The 20,259-nt window shown below is 43.2% G+C and overlaps 1 protein-coding gene across 1 annotated transcript in view; it reads left to right on the top strand.

Annotated features, from left to right (window-relative positions):
* BEAN1 (brain expressed associated with NEDD4 1) overlaps nt 1-15,521 on the top strand; it is a 49,863-nt gene extending 34,342 nt beyond the window's left edge. Inside the window, exons 5-7 of the mRNA XM_063141444.1 lie at nt 6,526-6,726; nt 8,096-8,237; nt 15,162-15,521. Of these exons, the coding sequence (XP_062997514.1) occupies nt 6,526-6,726; nt 8,096-8,237; nt 15,162-15,504 (686 nt within the window). The 3' untranslated portion in view covers nt 15,505-15,521. The remainder of the gene's footprint in view (nt 1-6,525; nt 6,727-8,095; nt 8,238-15,161) is intronic.
* The last annotated feature ends 4,738 nt before the right edge of the window (nt 15,522-20,259 follow it).

The following is a 20,259-nucleotide window of genomic DNA, read 5'->3' as shown; positions in this document are numbered from 1 at the left end:
CTGCGTGCAGCCCACTAGCCATGGGTGGCTGCCCGTTGGGGGCTCAGGGATGCTTCTGTATTTGGGGCTTGTTTGGGATTGCAAAAACTGCAAAGCGGGGGACAGGCTGCACCCGGCCAAATTGGGCAAGCCTGTATTTGACGGCATCTATTTAGGATTTTGCTAGCTCATGTTGATTATCAATGGCCCATCTCCAAGTGTCTTGGGTTGACCACCACCACTGCCGAAGTTCTGGCCTCAGGCATGACTTCACATAACAAGAGCAATAAAGTTCATGTCTTAAACCATAAACTGACTGACACAGATAAGCTATACAAGACTTAATATTTGGTCTGAATGGAAAAATTAAGTTAACAAGAAAAATCTATGTTTTGGGCTATTATGTTGAATAAGTTCTTATCCCACTGACTTAGGCAGGATCTATGCTACTACTACTACTATTATTATTATTAATAATAATAATAATAATAATAATAATAATAATAATAATATATGCGCTGGAAGAGAATTCCGGGGACAGGGGGCAGCGAGCGAAAATGGGCGAAGACGAGCAAGAGAAGTAAAAAACTCTTGGGCGAGTAAGAGACATGGTGTTATGAGAGCGAAGGGTGCGAGCAGGACAGTAATGTGAAATAAGAGACGAGAGATAGGGAGGAGCCAGACCATGACAAGCTTTAGAAGTCAAAAGGAGAAGCTTGTATTGAATTCTGTAGGAGATGGGGAGCCAGTGAAGGGATTTTAGAAGCGGGGTGACGTGATCAAAATGACGAGCTTTAAAACGGTTTATAATAGTAGTGACAACTGTTGTGTCATATCATGCTTGGCCTGAGACCCTTGTGGTCGAAACGCATCTGGGACAGGTGGGTGTGTATAGCCTTCCATATGACTTCCAAAGGAAGTGAGGTAGTTGGCTACCAGGAGGAGGGCCTTCTCTGCTGTGGCACCCCGGCTGTGGAATAAGCTCCCTAAGGAGGTTCACTTGGCACCTACATTATATGATTTTAGACGCCAGATGAAGACCTTTTTATTCTCCCAGCATTTTAACAGTCTATAAATACTACACTTGATCTTAGCCAAAAGGCCGAGAAGCGAAGTCTATAAATAAATTTTAACTTGGTGTTTTAAATTCGTAATTTTGCATTGCTGCTGTTTTTATCTGGTTGAGCTTTTATATTGTATTTTATATTTATGGTTTCATACTGTTGTTTTATACTTTAAATGTTTTTAATTTTTGTGAACCACCCAGAGAGCTTCAGCTATTGGGCGGTATAGAAATATAATAAATAAATAAATAAATAAATAAATAAATATGACCAGTAGAAAGCAAGTGAAATGTGTAGTTTCCATTTACTGCTCGGGAACACTTTAGCTCTTATTTTGGTATAATTTTATGTTATGCGTTAAATAATTAAAATTTAAAATTATTAAGTGTTTACTATTGCTTTTTATGCTTAACAGCATGGATCATTTATTTCATTAAATTTTATCTAAGTTTGCATAGTGGTAGCTCCATTTGAACCTTGTACTATACTCATTTTCTTAAACCCATTTTGTTCTGCATAATGACTTCACATAAACCAGCCAACCAAGACCAACGTCAAAGGTAGGTATGGGTGGGTGCCAGCAGAGGGCCCCCGCACCCCAGTGGGTGCCCATTGACAAGAGCCCCCCTGGAGATCATAGAATAGTAGAGTTGGAAGGGTCCTATAAGGACATCGAGTCCAACCCCCTGCTCAGTCCAGGAATCTACTTAAAGCATCCCTGACAGATGGCTGTCCAGCTACCTCTTGAATGCCTCTAGTGTGGGAGAGTCCACAACCTCCCTAGGTCTTTGGTCCCATTGCCATATTGCTCTTACAGTCAGGATGTTTTTCCTGATGTCCAGACAGAATCTGACTTCCTCTAACTTGAGCCCATTATTCTGTGTTCTGCTCTCTGGGATGATCGAGAGGATATCCTGGCCCTCTTCCGTGTGACAACCTTTCAAGTACTTGAAGAGTGCTATCATGTCTCCCCTTGGTCTTCTCTCCTCAGGGCTAAACATGCCCAGTTCTTTCAGTCTTTCCTCATAGGGATTTGTTTCCACACCCCTGACCATCCTTGTTGCCCTCCTCTGAACCCCCTCCAGCTTGTCACCATTGCAACCTGCTTGTCCACCTGCCTCTCTCTCCGGACCAGGCAATGATGATGCTGAGAAGAAGGTGCAGTAGATGCCACTGCCTATGTGCTCACTGGCTCTGTGCCTGCCAAGGAAGTGAGGTGTAGCGATGATGAGAAAGCGGATGAGGAGGAATCGCAGCTGGTGACATTGGTGGTGAGAAGGTAGACTCATGGAGGCCCTTGCCCAAGAGCCCTCAGAAACCTGGAGCTGCCACTCACCAGCTCACTGAAAATGGCCCATTATAAACCAGTGCCACTCTCAGCCAATAAAATGAGCTTGGACGTATTCACTGAGATCGTACATCATGCTTTCTTGCAAGGGCTGGAATGTTTCATGGGGGGGAGCCTTAAATCCCAGCCTTGCTAATAAAGCTCCATTACTTCAAAATGTTTTTTCACTGGAGAAATGGCATGGGGGGCACCTCGTACAACATGCACAGCACTCCCTCCCAAGCAGTTCCTTTTGTCAATGCGGTGTTTTTCATGTTGATAAAAAGAGGCCCCAGCTCCAAAGATTGGAAGGGTGTGTGTGTGGCTTGGTTTGGTTTTTTGCATGCTCATTTGAACCAGGCACCTCTACAAGCTTCGGTGACATCAACATCATACTCTAAAGCCACGGGCATCTGAAAAGATTTATTTCCAGAGCTCTTTTGCAGCGACACACTCTTTGCTTCTGACATTCTCAATTTGCAGGCCGCCGGTGATCCAATCTGATTCCTTCTGACTCTTTAATAAGGATGTCAGCACACGAGGTGCAGGCCATTATCTGATCACTGTGCGAAAAAATAAAAGCCAGTGTTTGCTGTCTCAAAGGGGTGGGCGACCCTGTTCGCCTTGAATGAGCTGCTCAAGGGCATTGGTAGATTTGTTATATATTAGCATGCTTCGTATTTCCTTAAATAGATCTTTTTTGAGTGCATCCAAGGAAACCATTTTGGTTGCTGCCTGGGTTTTTCAGTTAGTGCAGGAATTTGGTGTAAAATTAATTTCTGGCTAGCTGCTGTATACTGCAGTTAAAAACTGTATGTGTAAGGATTTGGGGATCCTGATTTATTAGGTCCCCGTTGAACCAGTTCCAAGGATTATCAAGGTGAAATAAAGCCACAGATGTGACAGATCAACAATTTATTGATTACACAGTTGATAAATAGATGCAGAAAGAAATGCAAAGATAACTCACAAGTCCCTTCAGCAGACCAGAGCAGTCCTCCATCACAGGTGATTGTGTGTTGGGTTCCCACACCATATGGGCATTGCTCCACAGATAAACAGATTTCTCCAGGCTGGAAGTGCACATTTTCCACCTTGGAGTGAGACCAAAGAGCAAAACCTTCTGGATTTTATAGGTGTCCCTATAAAAGCAGAGAATTCAATTGGTCTTTCTTGACTGAGCAAATCATTGGTGAATAAGGAACAGGTCAGGAGACAGCAAGATCAACGAAACCTTAGTCGGTTGACTTCATTTACCTTATCTTTTGCACCATGGTGGAGATCCATCATCCCTTTGGCCACGTTACTCACCTTGATTAATGGGTTGCACATTCAACAGTCACCATATGCCTGGCTCTCCAGGCAGGGAAATAATGGTGCGCTAAAATCATAGGCTCATCTCAACCAGAGATTCTGTTTATGAAGAAGAGGCAGGTCATAGAATCATAGAATAGTAGCGTTAGAAGGGGCCTATAAATCCATCAAGTCCAACCCCCTGCCCAATGCAGGAATCACCTTACAGATGGTTGTCCAGCTGCTCTTGAATGCGTCTAGTGTGGGAGAGCCCACAACCTCCCTAGGTAATTGGTTCCACTGTCATACTGCTCTAACAGTCAGGAAGTTTTTCCTGAAGTCCAGCGGTAATCTGGCTTCATGTAACTTGAGCCCATTATTCCGTGTCCTGCACTCTGGGAGGATCGAAAAGAGATCCTGGCTTTCCTCTATGTGACAACCTTTCAAGTATTGAAGAATGCTATCATGTCTCCCCTCAATCTTCTCTTATCCAGGATAAACATGCCCAGTTCTTTCAGTCTCTCTTCATAGGGCTTTGTATCCAGACCCCTGATCATCCTCTAAACACACTCCAGCTTGTCTGCATCCTTCTTGAAGTGTGGTGCCCAGAACTGGACGCAATGTAACAAACTGGTGGGAATCTACACTGGTGTTATTCTAACGTTTTGAATGGGTTACCGTGACGCACAGCGTCACGTGACCTTGGGTCTCCAACGTTGTAAATGAGTTGTACTTACAGGTTCTATTTCTTAGTTCTTAGTGGCTACAGATTCATGTGTCTCCTTCTACCAGTAATTTTCCTCTCCCAACCCAGAGCTGCTGGGTTTGCTCCACCCACTTCCTGTTCTCCTTCCTTCGCCCCATTTGCTATCTTACCTGCTACAGCAGATAAATCACACCAGCCTTATACTGTGCAATCACTGACAATTGCATGCAAAGGACTCAGAAGTTTTCCACCTTAGAATCTGCTTTTATTGTGAAGTATTCCTATGCATACTGCCTTAAAATTTGAATCAAATTGGGTCATCGGTTGATTTTTTATGATTTTTTTTTGACATTTCCCCCCTCTTTGCAAAGGAGCTGAGGAGCGCTCAAAGGATTGCTGTAGCCCCGTGCAGGAAAATTAACAAGGGTCCAAAGTCCAAAACTCATGACCAGCGGGGCTTAAATGGGGCTGCTGACCAGACCCAACCCTGCTTAGCTTCAGCAAAGTGGCTGGCTCCTATGCATTCAGGCAATTCCCTGAGACTTGTGTTAAGATGTTTTGGGAGGGGGGTTGTGTGTGCACTTATGACCATTGCCCTGCACTGCTGGCTAAGAATGAGACAGGCAGTGGGCGGAGCAAACCCAGCAGCTCAGAGCAACCCAGAACAACGGAAAGGATTTAACCATGTGCCCTGCAGTAACATTACAGCTAAACATAAGTCACGCTAGCATGCCCCGTGATACAGACAACCGATACAGAGAACCACGTTAGAAATGGACACTAGCAACGTTATAAGACTAGTGTAGATCCGGCCCTGGTCTTTCAATGTAACACTGTAATATGCCGTATTTATCCAGTTCCAAACATGTGCTGGGTGCTCAGTGTCTTAGGACAGACGTCTGCATAAGATGGACGAGAAGGGGATGAAGGGAGAAGTCAAAGTGATACAAAAGAATGAGAAATAGTTGAGACAAGCAAAGTTTGCATCAAAATGGTGCAGTGGATCCTCACCTGGCTTCATCCCTGGAGTGTAGGAGGGGAGATTTTTTCCAGTCAGCCCTAATGCACCCTCCTCTAGGATCCTTACTAGAAACTATGAGGGGTTTGAGCAAGCTAATTCCATCTCTCCTCCCTCCCCAGGAAAAAAAAAAGTGATACCTCAACATTCTCTAAGCCCTAGAAGGTCAGAAGTCCATGCCCAGTCTTCTTGTTTTGGATACATTTATTTAGCAATTGTTTAATATTTCTACACCATTTCCCCTTTTAAAAATCCCAAAGCAAAATCCCAAAAATTCTAGGTTTTGATTCATTGCATTTGGTCCTAACTAGGATCCAACCAACGACAGCCGTTTGGTGGCAACCACTGCCCGATGACCAGGGCATGAACTGTAGTGTTGTGGGGAGAGAGCGACCCAAACGCCAGCTTTGAATTTGGGGTGAGGCCATCTTAGCTCTGCGCTGAGGCCCTGAGTGAAGCACAGGCCCCGACCATAAGATCCCACATGCCCTGTGGGTCTGTTCCGACAACATGCTAAGCCAAGGTTAGGCCGCTAACTCTTTTGCAGCAAGTGAACATGTTTAAATCTTGGTTATGTAGCCACCGTGGCTGCAAATGGTTCATGACACTCAAGAGTCATGGTTCTCATGACACCCTAAGCCATAATGTTTAGTTCAAAATGCTTAACCACCATGGCCCTGTTCAGAAGACACCTTAAACCATGGCTTTTATCATGGTGAATAAGGCTTTTTGCCTTATTCACTGTAGTTAAAGCCATGGTTTAAGGTGTCTTCTGAACAGACCCCATGGCTTAGCATGTCATCTGAACAGGGTCAATATCTCACTCTAGCAGCCTGGAGCTGGTTTATTTATTTATTATTACATTTTTATCCTGCTTTTTTCCCTCCTTAAGAAACCCAAGGTGGCTTACATAATCCTCCTCTCCATTTCTATCCTCACAACAACAACCCTGTGAGATACGTTGGGCTGAGAGCCTGTGACTGTCCCAAAGTCACCCAGTGAGCTTCCATGGCCGAGTGGGGACTAGAACCCGGATCTCCCGACTCCCAGTCCAACACTCCAGCCACTACACCATACTGGCTGCTATTCTGTAACGTAATGCCAATTATCTTTCTCTCTCCCTCTCTCTGCTTTGTAGAAATTGACCTGAACAAGACCAGCCCCTTCGATAGGTTTGTTGTCTGCTTCGGAGAACCTGAAATGACGGATTCCTCTGTGCTGGTGGCTGGTGTTGTGATTGGAGTGGTGCTCTTCCTCTCTTGCGTGGCCATCATCATCGGCAGCCTGAGAAAGAATAGATGTTTTCGACATCTCCAGCTACGGAGGGACACCAGCTACAGTAAGGCCGCTCTTCACCATCTCCGCCTTTTCACAGCATTCTCAAAAAATAGGAGTTTGGCAGTACATTGCAAACGTGTCCAGCCTTTTCCCCCTTGATCTGTTGATCCTCGCTGTAGACTAGAGGGAATCCAGGTCAAGAGGGAATTTCAGAAAAATGCCAAATGCATTGCAGGCCCATAAAAAAATCAATAACATACCTGCAGGCCCCAAAAGGTGGCCATATGGAAAGGAGGACTGGGCTCCTGTATCTTTAACAGTTGAATAGGAAAGGGCATTTCAGCAGGCGTCATTTGTATGCATGCAGCCCCTGGTGAAATCCCTTCTTCATCACAACAATTAAAGCTGCAGGAGCTATAATAGAGTGACCAGATGTTGTGATGAAGAGGGAATTTCACCAGGGGCTGCATGCATACAAATGACACCTGCTGAAATTCCCTTTTCAATACAACTGTTAAAGATACAGGAGCCCTGTCCTCCTTTCCATAGGGTCACCCTGCTAGAGACACAACTTGGATACAATGGAGTGGCTTTGTGTGTTTAAATGTGGGGCCTCCCTCCCTCTGGCAGCTGATTCAGGGTGTCATGTAAAGGTGCAAATGGTTGTTTCATTCCTTCCTTTTTGTTATTGCATTTGCACTCCCAGGCATAGGTGCTGGTGGGATTTTCAGGCTTGGGTGCGAAAACAACTTGGAGTCTCCATTCAGACACGCTGCCCCCTCAAGTGGGGAATCTCCCCAACTGTTGGTCTTGGGAGTGTTTTTAGCCTCCACTGACTCCCCTGGGACCTCATCAGTACTGAGACCAGCAATGGGATCTTCCTCTTCCCCTGAACTCTCATGCTGGTCCAGCCAAGAAAAGGGTGGTACATAACAGCGTTGCTTCCCCTTTTTCCTTGTATTTGCGTTAGACGCTTTGAGGGACCTTTTTTATAGGGCTTGAAAGCAGAGAGAGCCTTCTCAGTGGTGGCCACCCCAATACGGAATGAGCTCCCCAACGAGGCCCGACTGGCACCAACATTGATAACTTTTCAGTGCCAGGCCAAGACCTTCCTCCTCTCTCAGGCATTTGGCAGCATATGATGAAGTCCTGGATTTTGTTGATTGTTTAAAGCTATGCATGTCTCTGCGTTTGCTGTCTGTTTATAGGGTTGTATGAAAAAGGTTTTATGCTATGAATACTGTATTTTTAAGGGTTTTAATCTTTGTAAAAAAATAATAAAAAAAAACACCCGAGAGCTTCGGCTATTGGGCAGTATAGAAATGTAATAAATGAATGAAATGAATTACTATATGCCAAGAATTTTATAGATATATAAATATGATGCCTGCTGATGTGTACAAGGATTGTTCTTTGTCCCTTCCTTCCAGCTCCAGACTGCTTCTCCTATGGTGGTTCAGTTGGAGAACTCCGGTCCAGTTGCATTGAGGAATTCCCACCTTCATTCTATTTCAGCTCTTATGTGGACTCGCTGTCCCAGGTCAACATCATGCATCCCGACTCTCCCCCGCGGTAAGGGCCTTTCGACTATACTATATTCTGATTGATAAATTCATAACATTTATATACTGCTTTTCTACAAATGTCACCCAGGTGATGCGCCAGAGTTTGAATTATAAAATCAATAACCTGTTGACAAAGATAAAAACCGTATTGAAGCAACACTGAAATCACTTCTCCCAATGTCAAAGGCCAAATTAAAGAGAGATGTCTGAACTCCTTTCCAAAAAGCCAAGGGAATGGGAGCCCAATTGTAGCTCCGAAGGGAGAGCATTCCACAATTCGGAAGCATTCCTCTCGTGTTTACATCGTTGGCTGATAGATTTAATAGCCTGCCTTTCAAATTCAAGGCAGCTCTACCCAGTATGCTCACAACACTGTGTAGTATCAGGATAGGGGTTCATAACTTTGAAGAGTGGACTTCACTGACAATTACCCAGGGTTATCCACAGAGTGCTTACTTGAGAAACAGTGAAAAGCAAATTCACATTTGACGGAAGTTTGGGATGAATGTGATTTGAAGTAGTTGCCTCCTCATCCCCATTCCAGCCCAGCAAATCACCTCGACCCTATTCTGTCTCCCTCTTCCAACTGTCCACTGCCATATAGCATCCCTACTCCAGGTGATCTCCTTAAGAACTTAAGAAGAGCCCTGCTGGATCAGAACAAGGGCCCATGTAGTCCAGAACTCTGTTCACACAGTGGCCAGTCATGAGTCTGTGGGACAGACAGATGACTGGCCAATTTGACTATGCCGTCTTTGATGTACAGAGCAACACCTCCCCCAACACACCTTTCCCTGTCCTTCTTGTAGAGTTTATATCCAGAGTTGACCATAACCCAGTGATTCTCTCCATTCCACCAGCTGTTTTGTCCTCCAGCCAGCGGACTGCTTATGACACCCAACTTGGTGCCCTCCAGATTTTTTGGACTACAAACTCCCAGCATTCCTGGCCATTGGCCATGCTGGCTAGGGCTGGAGGCACCTGGCTGGAGAAAGCCGCCTTATGGAATATGAAAAGGCTGCTGTATACTCTCCTTTATAATTTTCCATTTGTTGCTCTTCTTCCAAGCACACGTCGTTACAACAATATGTCAAGATAACAGATGGCCTCTCTTGTTTGGCTCTCCAATTGGAGAACAGGGTTAAGGAGGCTGAGAAACAATGCTTGTTGAACAGCGTAGAAAACCAAAATAATTGAGGGCAAAGGCCTCCACAGATTTTACTCCATTTTCTCTGCTCCTTTTGCGAGGGTGGGGTTCACTCCAAGACAAACAATCTCAGGGTCAGCAGGCAATGTTATCATAGAATCATAGAGTAGTAGACTTGGAAGGGCCTATAACCCCCTGCTCAATGCAGGAATCCACCTCAAAGCATACCCAACAGATGGTTGTCCAGCTGCCTCTTGAATGCCTCTAGTGTGGGAGAGTGCACAACCTCCCTAGGTGACTGATTCCATTGTCGTACTGCTCTAACAGTCAGGAAGCTTTTCCTGATGTCCAACTGGAATCTGGCTTCCTGTAACTTGAGCCCATTATTCCGTGTCCTGCACTCTGGGATGATTGAGAAGAGATCCTGGCCCTCCTCTGTGTGACAACCTTTCAAGTATTTGAAGAGTGCTATCATGTCCCCCCTCAATCTTATCTTCCCCAGGCTAAACATGCCCAGTTCTTTCAGTCTCTCCTCATAGGGCTTTGTTTCCAGACCCTTGATCATCCTCGTTGCCCTCCTCTGAACACGCATCAGCTTGACTGCATCCTTCTTGAAGGATTTCAGCTAAAAATTGAAATTCCCTTACTACGCGTACACCTTTAATGCGCTTCCTGTGTGGGAGTTGTTCTTTTATTTAACAAATTTATATCCCTCCCTTCCTGATAGTTCAAGGTGGCTGACAATTGTAGCACACAAAAACACAACTATATGAACAATAAATAGAAACAAATCTAAGAAGTCCATGAAGGCTTATCCTTGAAATGTGAGAAAGCCAGCAGCCGGAAATGCAAACATCATACATAGGAATCGTGCTTAGTTCTCCGAGGGCAGAATCAAACTTACGCTCCGCTGATTCTTCTGCAACCCGCCAATTCCCGTCGCAAGTGGAATAGAGATTTACTACTTCCGGAGGCAACTGGAAACAAACCTCCTCATTCAGCCTTCTGTGGGATGTTATCAGTGGAGGCTGGTGACTCCAAAGCCAGTGGGCTGGTGAATCTGCTCTAGGTTTCAGTCAAAACTCTAAAGGACATATCTAAAGGACATTGCCCTTATGACAGCCAAAAGACTTATATTATTACATTGAAAGGACAAATTTACACCTCCTATAATGCAATGGATCGAGGACCTGATAACATTATCAACTTTTGAACGAGTGTTATATAGACGCAATTTGCAAGAGGATAAATATACGGATATTTGGTCTGCTTTTCTTGAAACCTTTGTATAACTCTCTCTCCCTTTTCTTTTTCTCTCCTTCAGTTTATATGATGGAAATGATGATAATTCTACATACATAATCTATGGTATTTTACACACACACACACACACACACGGTTTTTCACAATGTATTTCTGTCTTGTTTGTTGCTATTCACAATAAAAAATTAAAAATATATAAGGTGAAAAACCCCTACGTGGATCTACCCCAGTTCCTAAGAGAGAGAAAAGTGGGGTCCAGATTCGGCAGCAAAAGATGAATAAGGGTGAGAAGCAGTGGAGGCTGGTGGCTCTGATGTCAGTGGGGCTGTAAATCTGCTTCAGATTTCAACCAGAACCAGTCAGAACTCTAAAGGAGCAATCCAAGGCAGAAAGCTCCTTTAGAGTTCTGACTGAAACACAGAGCAGATTCACTGCCCCACTGACATCGGGAACACCAACCTCCACTAGAATGTATCCAAGGTGTAGAGACATGGTTTTGTTTGCATTTTTCCCCTTTTCTGAAGGATGTCCAGAGCAGAAATACCATTTATATAACATTCTAATTGGGAAATTAATTTATGAAAGCTGCCTTAGGGGTGTTAATAATTTAATTGCTTTGATGTACAAGCTGCAAAAATCTCATTTAGGATTCAATTTGATTATCTCACTGGATGCATCCCTAATCGGTTCTCACACTAGTTTTAAGAACGTTGCTACAGCTCTCGCTTGGATGTTCTTTTCTCTACCCTTTTTATTTTTTATCATGATCTAGCCATGCTAACCAGGCACATAGATGGAAGCCACATGGTGAATTTGTCTTGACAGCCCTAACTAGATGGTGGTAACAGCCATAAACGTCCCTTTAGGTGAATTAATAGCTTTCTCATGGACCCGAGATCTCTGCAATGCATGGCAGATCGGTTTGACATGAGAGGCATTTAAAAAATGACCAAAACAAAATTTTAAAAGTGTCTAGATTATATCTGGCTGTCCTTCATCATCTGCTTCTGCTGTGTTCAGGTCCCTCTCTTTCTTCCAGAGGTGCATTCACTTGGCAATGGATGGTTTTCAAGCATCTCCTACAACTGCTATGAGCAATTCCCATCAGGCTCTCAATAAATTGTTTTATTTATTTATTTATTACATTTTTATACCGCCCAATAGCCAAAGCTCTCTGGGCGGTTCACAAAAATTAAAACCATGAAGAGCATAGTAAAACAACCAACCATCTAAAACCACAAATACAAAATACAATATGAAAAGCACAACCAGGATAAAAATCACACAGCAGAAATTGATATAGGTTAAAATACGGAATTGAAACAGCAAAGTTTAAATTTAAGTTAAATTAGGTGTTAAAATACTGAGAAAATAAAAAGGTCTTCAGCTGGCTACGGAAGGAGTACAGTGTAGGTGCTAGGCGAACCTCTCTGGATGTTTTTGTTGTTATTATTATTATTATTCAGCATCGTCTGCATACAGTAGCACCGAAATATTCCTATCCTTTAAGCGGGGTGGATAGAAGTCACGACTAGTTAGGGTAGGGACAATATCGTTTAAATATAGATTGAATAAAAGGGGAGCTAGCAGGCATCCCTGACAAACTCCTTTATTGGTAGGGATGGGGTCTGATAGATCACCATCCGCGGAGGTTCTCACACATAAGCTAGAGTTTTGGTGCAGCCCCTGTATTCTCCTGAGTAACCTCTGGTCAATGTTTAAGAGTGATAGCCTCCACCAAAGGCGGGGATGGGGTATAGAGTCAAAAAGGCGCTCTAAAGTCTACAAATGCTGCGAAAAGTGAGTGATGAGGAGGGGCTGTATATTTCCCTACTGGGTGTTTTAGTAAAAAGCAGTGGTCTATTGTAGATCTGCCACTTTGAAAGCCTGCTTGTTCTTTGGCCAGGAGGTTTTCTCCAGCCACCCATAATTCCAACTTATCTAGAAGATGTCTTGCATATTGTTTACTGGAAATATCCAGCAGGCTAATGGGGCAATAATTTTTAGGGTCTGACCTACTCCCTTTTTTATAAATGGGCACCACAATTGCCACTGACCAATCTTTGGGAAATTTGCCAGATCTGTCAATTGTAGTAAATAGGGCTGCCAACACTGGTATCCACCAGTGAGGGTAGTCCATCAGGAAGTCTGGTGGGATACTGTTCCTCCCCGGGGCCTTACCCCTCTTTAGCTTTCTTATCAGGGAGGCTACTTCTTCACAGGTGATGGGAGCCCAGGGTAAGTGCAGGAAGACAGGGCAGAGGGCTTGGTGAGCCAAATAGCTGCCAGTGCTGTATGGCTGAATAGCCCATGCTTCCTCCCACCATCTAAATTTGTTGTTCTCACCCTGCTGCAATGATGCTGCGGGTTTTTGAGGGAACTAGCTGCAAAGCGGCTTCATATAGACACCCTCTGAACCTGGCGCTGAAGGGAAGACAATGTTGGTGCCAGGTGGACCTCACTAAGGAGAATGTTCCATCATTGGGAGCACCACCAGAAAGGCCTTCTGCCTTGTTACCCTCCTCCGAAACTTCCTATTCTAAATATCATGCCTCCCTCCAATCATTTTCCCAGGCCAATTGACGAAAATCATAAAACAATGAAAATGTAAATATGAAAACAAAAATGCTGTAAGCCACAAAATGGTAAAAGTGGGATTCAATTTCCATCTAAAGAGCTCATAAAAACAAAAAGATATTGCCTGGCACCAAAATGATAATAAGACAGGGCAAACCTTTCTTGGGAGAGCATGCGTTGCCACCACCAGGAAGGCCCTCTCTGATAGCTGTCCCCCCTTGCGTCAGACGGCAGAGACAAACACAGGAGTTTCCTTAATGAAGATCTTAGGAGCATAGAAACTGCCTAATACCGAGTCAGATCATTGGTCCATCTAGCTCAGTATTGCAGAACACTGACTGGCAGCGGCTCTTCGGGGCTTCAGGCAGGTTATTTCCTAGCCCTACCTGGAGATACTGGGGGAGAAACCCGGGGCCTTCTGTGTGCAAAACATGAGCTCTTCCACTGAGCCATGGAGCCTCTTCTCGTACAGGTTGGTATGTATATAGATGGGAGGCCCTTCAAGTACCTTCCAGGATAAAATACATCCCTATTTCCCATTCCCCAAACTTCATAATCTAAAAATCCACGTTCTGCAACCAAGTACCTGCAATAATTCTGGCCCTCTTGGTGCCTTACAAGCTGTTTGCGATTAGATAGATAGACAGACACTGATATTGTTCCCATGGTTCTGTTTGGACATCCTGCTCTTTCAGTGCTAAGAGCTCTCCTATCCTGTAGAGGGCGCACTTGTGTTGCTGTGGGTTATTTCCCCCCATCTAAGCGCATGGCAGCTGATCACTAAAGCAAAGCTTTGCGCTTGGGGATGGCATTGCAGACTTGGTCTCCTAGGTTGCTTCCACATGAGGCTTTAATGGCTCCATAGCCCTGCCTCGTTCACAGAATTTCATTTTTTTCCCCAGTTTCAACAATTTTATTGTTTTCTACACTAAAAGACAAAACTTAACAAACAAGACAATGCTACTTATAAAAGCGCACATACACAACATACAAGGCCATATTCACAGAATTTCATGAAGGGGTGTGTGTAGTCCAGATGACCTCCGTAAGCTTCTTGTGTTTTCCCACTGTTTCTTTATTTGTACTGCAGAAAATCCATGAAGGGGGAGCAATCCTATGGGCTCTCAACAGCGGGGGGGGGGGGAACTATAGGATATTTCAAATTCCCAAATCCGAGAGGGTCTGGAAAACCGTGCTCACCGCCCCATCCCCCTCACAGCCAGTGCAAAGAGAACCGTGCCGTCTGCCTCTCTGAGGTTGCAAAAGGAACCTTGTAGAGGGGGGTAAGGGGGCTGTTTCTGTGGACAGGGAGGGGAGGGGCAGTTTCCACAGACCTCTCCAACCTCCTTCCCTCCCCCTTCACAACCCCCAAAAGCCCGTCTAGCTAAAATGAAGAGCAGGAGGCACAGTGGAGGTGAGGAACGTCAGGGAAGCCGCTTACATATTGCCAAGAAAAGAAAAGAAAATGAAATGTATCATCAACAAAGAGTACGCAGATTTGCATAAAGTGTGAATGTGCTGCTTTAAATGTACAGGGGCAAATTTAGAAGTAAGCACTATAAACTGAGCAGAAGTACAACACATCCGACCATGTTGGGGAAGACTATGACCAGGTGATCTGCGTGACTGCTTGCTGACCAGATGCTAACTGTGGATCCACAACTGTAAGGTCTCTGCTCTCCCTTCTTTTCTTGATCTTTAAGCCAGACTTGGACAGAACAGGCCTTCAAATGGAAAAACCCTTCCAATAGGGGATTGTGCTATTCCTTAGAGTAGACATTCTGACTTATGTGCTCTCTGGGCCCAGACCTTGTTAACAGATGGACCAAAGAATTTTATACCATATGAAGTCTTTATTTCAACCTGTCTTTTGTCCACCTGTAAGCATGTTTCTCTGATGTTTATGCAGACCAAAGATAAAATAGAGACTTTGTTTTCTTTCAGCTATGATGAGTGTGTCGGAGCGAACGCAGCTCAAATCGACATTCCTACAGATGATCCTCCACCATACTCCCTGATAGACCCTTGTCGACAGAATGACTTGTCTATAAACCTTGCCTGGGAAGAAGGGGTGACTCCTGGGACTACTACAGAAAGGGATGCTGGGTATTTGGCCAGACTGCAAGACCTGCAGCCGCCCATCCCTAATTCCTTGTCGTCACCATTCCCAATGGAGGCCGCCCCTCCATACGAGACTGTTTTGAGCGAACAAAACGTCCCCATTCTACGGGGTGTACTGAAAAATTTTACAGATTACTCTCAGACCTTTTCCAACAGAATAATATAAAGAGAAATAATTCACCACCTATGTTTCTGAAGGAATTCTTCAAGGCGAAGAAAGGGTGATAATGTGGAATGATAATCACCCACCCATGTACTTAAAAAAAAACATTTCTACTTTTAACAGGGCTCAAACCAGTTAGTTGCGGGGTGTTTGGGGATTTTTTTACTGAAATTTTTGGAAGTTTACCTGCACATTCATCTTCACGGTTTGGATTGCTTCCCCCCCCCCCAAAAAAAAATGTAATACAATAAATGCAATTGCTAGGGTATCTAGGCCTCTCTGTAGCAATTTGAAAATATATCTGACTAAAGCACTTGTATGGTAGATGTATGTTGTATGGTCAGGTTTGTTATGGTGCTTCGCATGTCTTAGAACAAAAGAAATAAGATATAAACTGGTTGCACCCATCTTTTTAAACATTGTTAGTAGGTGTTAGTACACCTAATAGAAAAATCGATTGTCAGCAGTATTGGGGAAAACCATGTATTAATTTAGATTTAGAGCTCAGCTCATGATAGATATAAACATTTTCTCAGCTTGTTTTTCCCGCTAAAAAGTTATGTTAAAATTATTCCCATTTTACAGAAGAGGAACTGAAGGCTTCCAAGTTAAAAATTCCTAACTGAGCTTGGATTTGAACATAAGCTGAAACCCAAAACTATCCACTTACTTTCATAAACAGTCACACACACACACACGAGGGATCAAACTGTCAAGTGACATTTACTATGATACAATCAGTGATGATTGTGTTACATACCAAAGAACTGAAATGTAAAAGAAAACTGCATTTCCCTATTCTTACTGTTGTTGTTGTTGCTGCTGCTGCTGATGTTGCTAACTAAAAAGAATGTGATGCAGTGGGTAGAGCAGTGGGTTTAGAATATCAAAAAACTGGGTTCATGTTCTTTCTTATCTCACTTCCAAAGTTCCTTTTCAAGCATTCTCCCCAGACATATCTCCGGGAAGCCTTTCGTTTGTGAACCTTCCATAGCATTTTCTGTCTAGGGGTATACTGCCACGGTTCTTGTAGCTTCCATTGAGTAATCACACATAGTAGCCACTCAGCACAAACTAGGCATGAGGTTAATATAACTTTGCATCTAATATGTGGGTGGGTGTGCGCGCGTTTGAAATGCAAATAGCATCAGTTGCAGGGGTAGGGGGGGGAGCTCATAATTGTCAGGATTGCAGCAGGAACGAAAGGGGAAATTAACCATTCCTAGCCTCGCTTCTTGTTGTTGGGGAGCATTTGTTTGCTTGCTGCTGCTTTGTCGTTTCTTTTATACGAATCTGTTTTGTTATTAGGTTGTTTTAATTTTAGTATTTGTTGTATGGAATTTCTTGCTCACCTCTTCGAGAACACAAGTTGAAATGTGGTGTAGTGGGGAGAGTATGGAACTGGGGAGACCTGTGTTCTAGTCTCCCGCTCTTGTCACGAAGCTTACTGGGTGACTTTGGGCTAGTCACTGACTCCCATCCTGGCCTACCTCACAGGGTTCTCTTGAGGATAAAATGGAGGTGAGCATCATGGATGCCACCCTGGGCTCCTTGGAGAAAAAAGGCAGAATAGAAATATAACAAACAAACAAAAGTGGTACATAAATGTCATCAGTGCGTTCCAGCCCCAGGTTGGTTGGTTTGCTTGCTTATTTATTTATTTTATAATATTTACATACCACTCCACAGCTAAAACAAATTCTGGAGCGGTGAACATAAGACAGGTTCGGGGACCCTTGGAGAAGATGACCTCAGTACCCCACCTCCTCATTGCTATTGTCAGTGCTACACATTGTCTTGACCTCTTTCTTTGGACCCAATCCACACAACTGTCCAGAGGAAACAGACCAGCCAAGTAGAGGATGCTGCCACGTTTCTGTCTCCTCACTCCTATCACTGCTTGCACGCTCAGAAAAGGCAGGTGAACAGGCAGCAGTATCAAAGCAGAACGGCTCATGCATTCTGTGACATCACCCTCCCAGAGTCCTTTGCAACATAGAGGATCCTGTGCAGGGGGTGTTTGGCATAAAAATCTTTATGGGGTGGGTTCTTTGAAAGTAAAAATGTTGAAAATCACTGACAAGGTGATAATCAAGATTACCAGGAGAGTCAGAAAACCCAAATGGGGATCCTGGCAAACTATTGGTTACCATACACCTTTTCCCACTGATCCGCTTCCTTTCTGTGGTTTATTTTTATAGGGTGTTGTTTGTTTGTGTGTTTTAACAATATCGAGATATTTTTTAACCATCTAGAGATGGTTGTAGTGCTAGTCTGCAGCTGCGAAAGCAACAAACCATATCGTGACACCTTAAAGACTAACGGATTCATTGGGGCTGTTTGCTTAACACAACAGCCTACTGTGGGTTATACAGAGAGGCTGCAGCATGTGCGGGCCAACATTTTGAATATGCAACCCCTACTCGTGGGGTTATGATGTCATGTGAACCCACCAAGGGTGTGTTATACAAGGGTTAAACAACACTTGCATAACTCATATTCTGTTTAATCCTCACATAACCCAGGCTCACTGGGTTCGCACAACACAACAACCCTTGAGCTGGGGTTGGATGTGCAACCTGGCACTTGCTCATCATGAGATAAATAACCCAAGATGACCTGTAGTGTGGCATAAACTTTGAGGGATTGGGGCCTGGCCCAGCCCTACCATTAGAGAGTGAGGTGGCTGCCTGAGGCAACAGATGTTGGCTATTTAATTTCCTGCCCTTTCATGACACCCAACAATTTATTATTCTAACTACCAGGGTTAGGGAGAGAGGGGCTTGTGGGATTTTCTGCATTACATGCCAAAATAACATGGCTCACTTTAAATACTATGTACCCTGACTTGGTGGGTAGGGAGCACCATTTGCCGCTCCAGTAAAATATCTCAGGCCAGCCCCGATTGGGGTCCACCTCATCAGATATATGAAACGTTATCCTGAATTTGCATGCATACACGGGGGGGGGGGTGTATAGAGAAGAAAAATTATAAACATTGGAGTCAATTAGACATGAAATGCAAACAGTACAATCTGCAACAACTCTATTACAGCTTAGGATAAGCAAAATGTTAATTCACACCACTATTTAAAGTATTAATATTTTATTGTATTACCATCCCAAAAGGAGAGAGGTAATAAAAGTCATTTGGTACCTTTTTATTAGACCACAGTGTCTTGGAATCAGAAATGTGCAAGCCACCGCATTAACACAGTACTTTTCTTCTGCCAAAGAAACCCAAACGCCGACAATGTATTTATTTTTTTTATTCTACACTTTTGATTTGGTGTTAAAAATGTGGACAAATTAATCCAAGCCTCAGCCCTGGGCTTCATCTGTGGTAGACAGTCTGTCAACAACAGCAAAGCATCTCCTGATATGAAGTCATGTGCTTTTGTGGAATGGTGAGCGTTCATATCTCTTCCCTGGTCAGAACAGAACAGCAACTTTGGATCCTGCCCATTTTCATTCATAGTTTCTCTCTGAAATGCTTCCAGTCCGAAATACCCCTCAGTTTGATGAGACAGTTGCCAGATGTACAAGGTGGAAAAGCTAAGCAGAACAACCCTCTTGAAGGACAAGTGCATAATGGCTTCTTAAGGAAATGATGATTACAGTTGCCAAAAGACATCAGAATTATGAGATGCCCTTCAAATTCTCATGATAGTTGTTTTCATTTAGAAGCGACATTCAAAAGATCCATCTGTATTATAATTGATAAATATAGGGTTCAATCTCTTATATTTTTTTAATTTTTCTAATATCTCTTTTTTCAAACCACTTAAATTCTCGTTTTCTAAATCTTCTAAATTTTTAGTAATCCTAATTGCCAAATATTTAATTTTTCTTTACTTTTCAAATCTGTAACATTCCCTTCCCACTTCTTTTCTTCCTTTTTAGTATAGTTAAATAACATCAATTCCGATTTTGCCCAATTTATTCTTAACCCAGTAATTTCATCAAATTCTCTCAGTTTCTGTTTAATTCTTTCCATCTTTCTCATTGGATTTTTAATAGTTAGCAAAGTATCATCCGCAAACATATTCAATTTTATTTTTTTAATATCACCTATTCCTTCTATCTCCCCATCATCTCTTATTGCATTTGCCAATAATTCCATAACTATTACAAACAGGACAGGCGAGAGTGGACATCCTTGTCTTGTCCCTCTGGCTAGTCGTATCTTATCCGTAACTCCGTCGTTCACTACCACTACGGCTGTATTTTGAGAGTATAATTGTTCTATTATAGCTTTAAATTTATTTCCAAATCCCATTTTATTTAAAACCATCTTTAATGCTTGCCAGCTCACACAATCGAAAGCTTTAAAAATATCCAGTGCCAAAATGCCCGCTTTAACCTTAGAATTTTTTATCACCTGTATTACATTTAGAACTCTTCCCACTAAATTGTGCATTTGTCTACCTGCTACAAATCCACATTGGTCTTCCCCTATATATTTCACTATGAATTTATTTAACCGTTTTGCTAAAATAGTTGAGAAAATTTTTGCATCTTGATTTATTAATGAAATAGGTCTGTATGAATCAGGGACAGTCAAGTCCTTATCTGGTTTTGGAATTAAAATTATCAATGAATGTTCCCATGATTCTGGTGTCCTCTCTCCTTCCAATATGGCGTTATACAACTTCAATAATTTCGGTACTAAAAACGTTTTAAAAACTTAATATTCCGGTCCTAAACCATCTACCCCAGGTGATTTACCCACTTTCAAATTCTCAATTACCTCTTCAG

This window comes from Elgaria multicarinata, chromosome 14 (genome assembly GCF_023053635.1).
Source record: "Elgaria multicarinata webbii isolate HBS135686 ecotype San Diego chromosome 14, rElgMul1.1.pri, whole genome shotgun sequence".
Lineage (NCBI taxonomy): Eukaryota > Metazoa > Chordata > Lepidosauria > Squamata > Anguidae > Elgaria > Elgaria multicarinata.
Note: the sequence above shows the minus strand (reverse complement) of the source record. Positions and strands in the feature narration are given on the sequence as shown.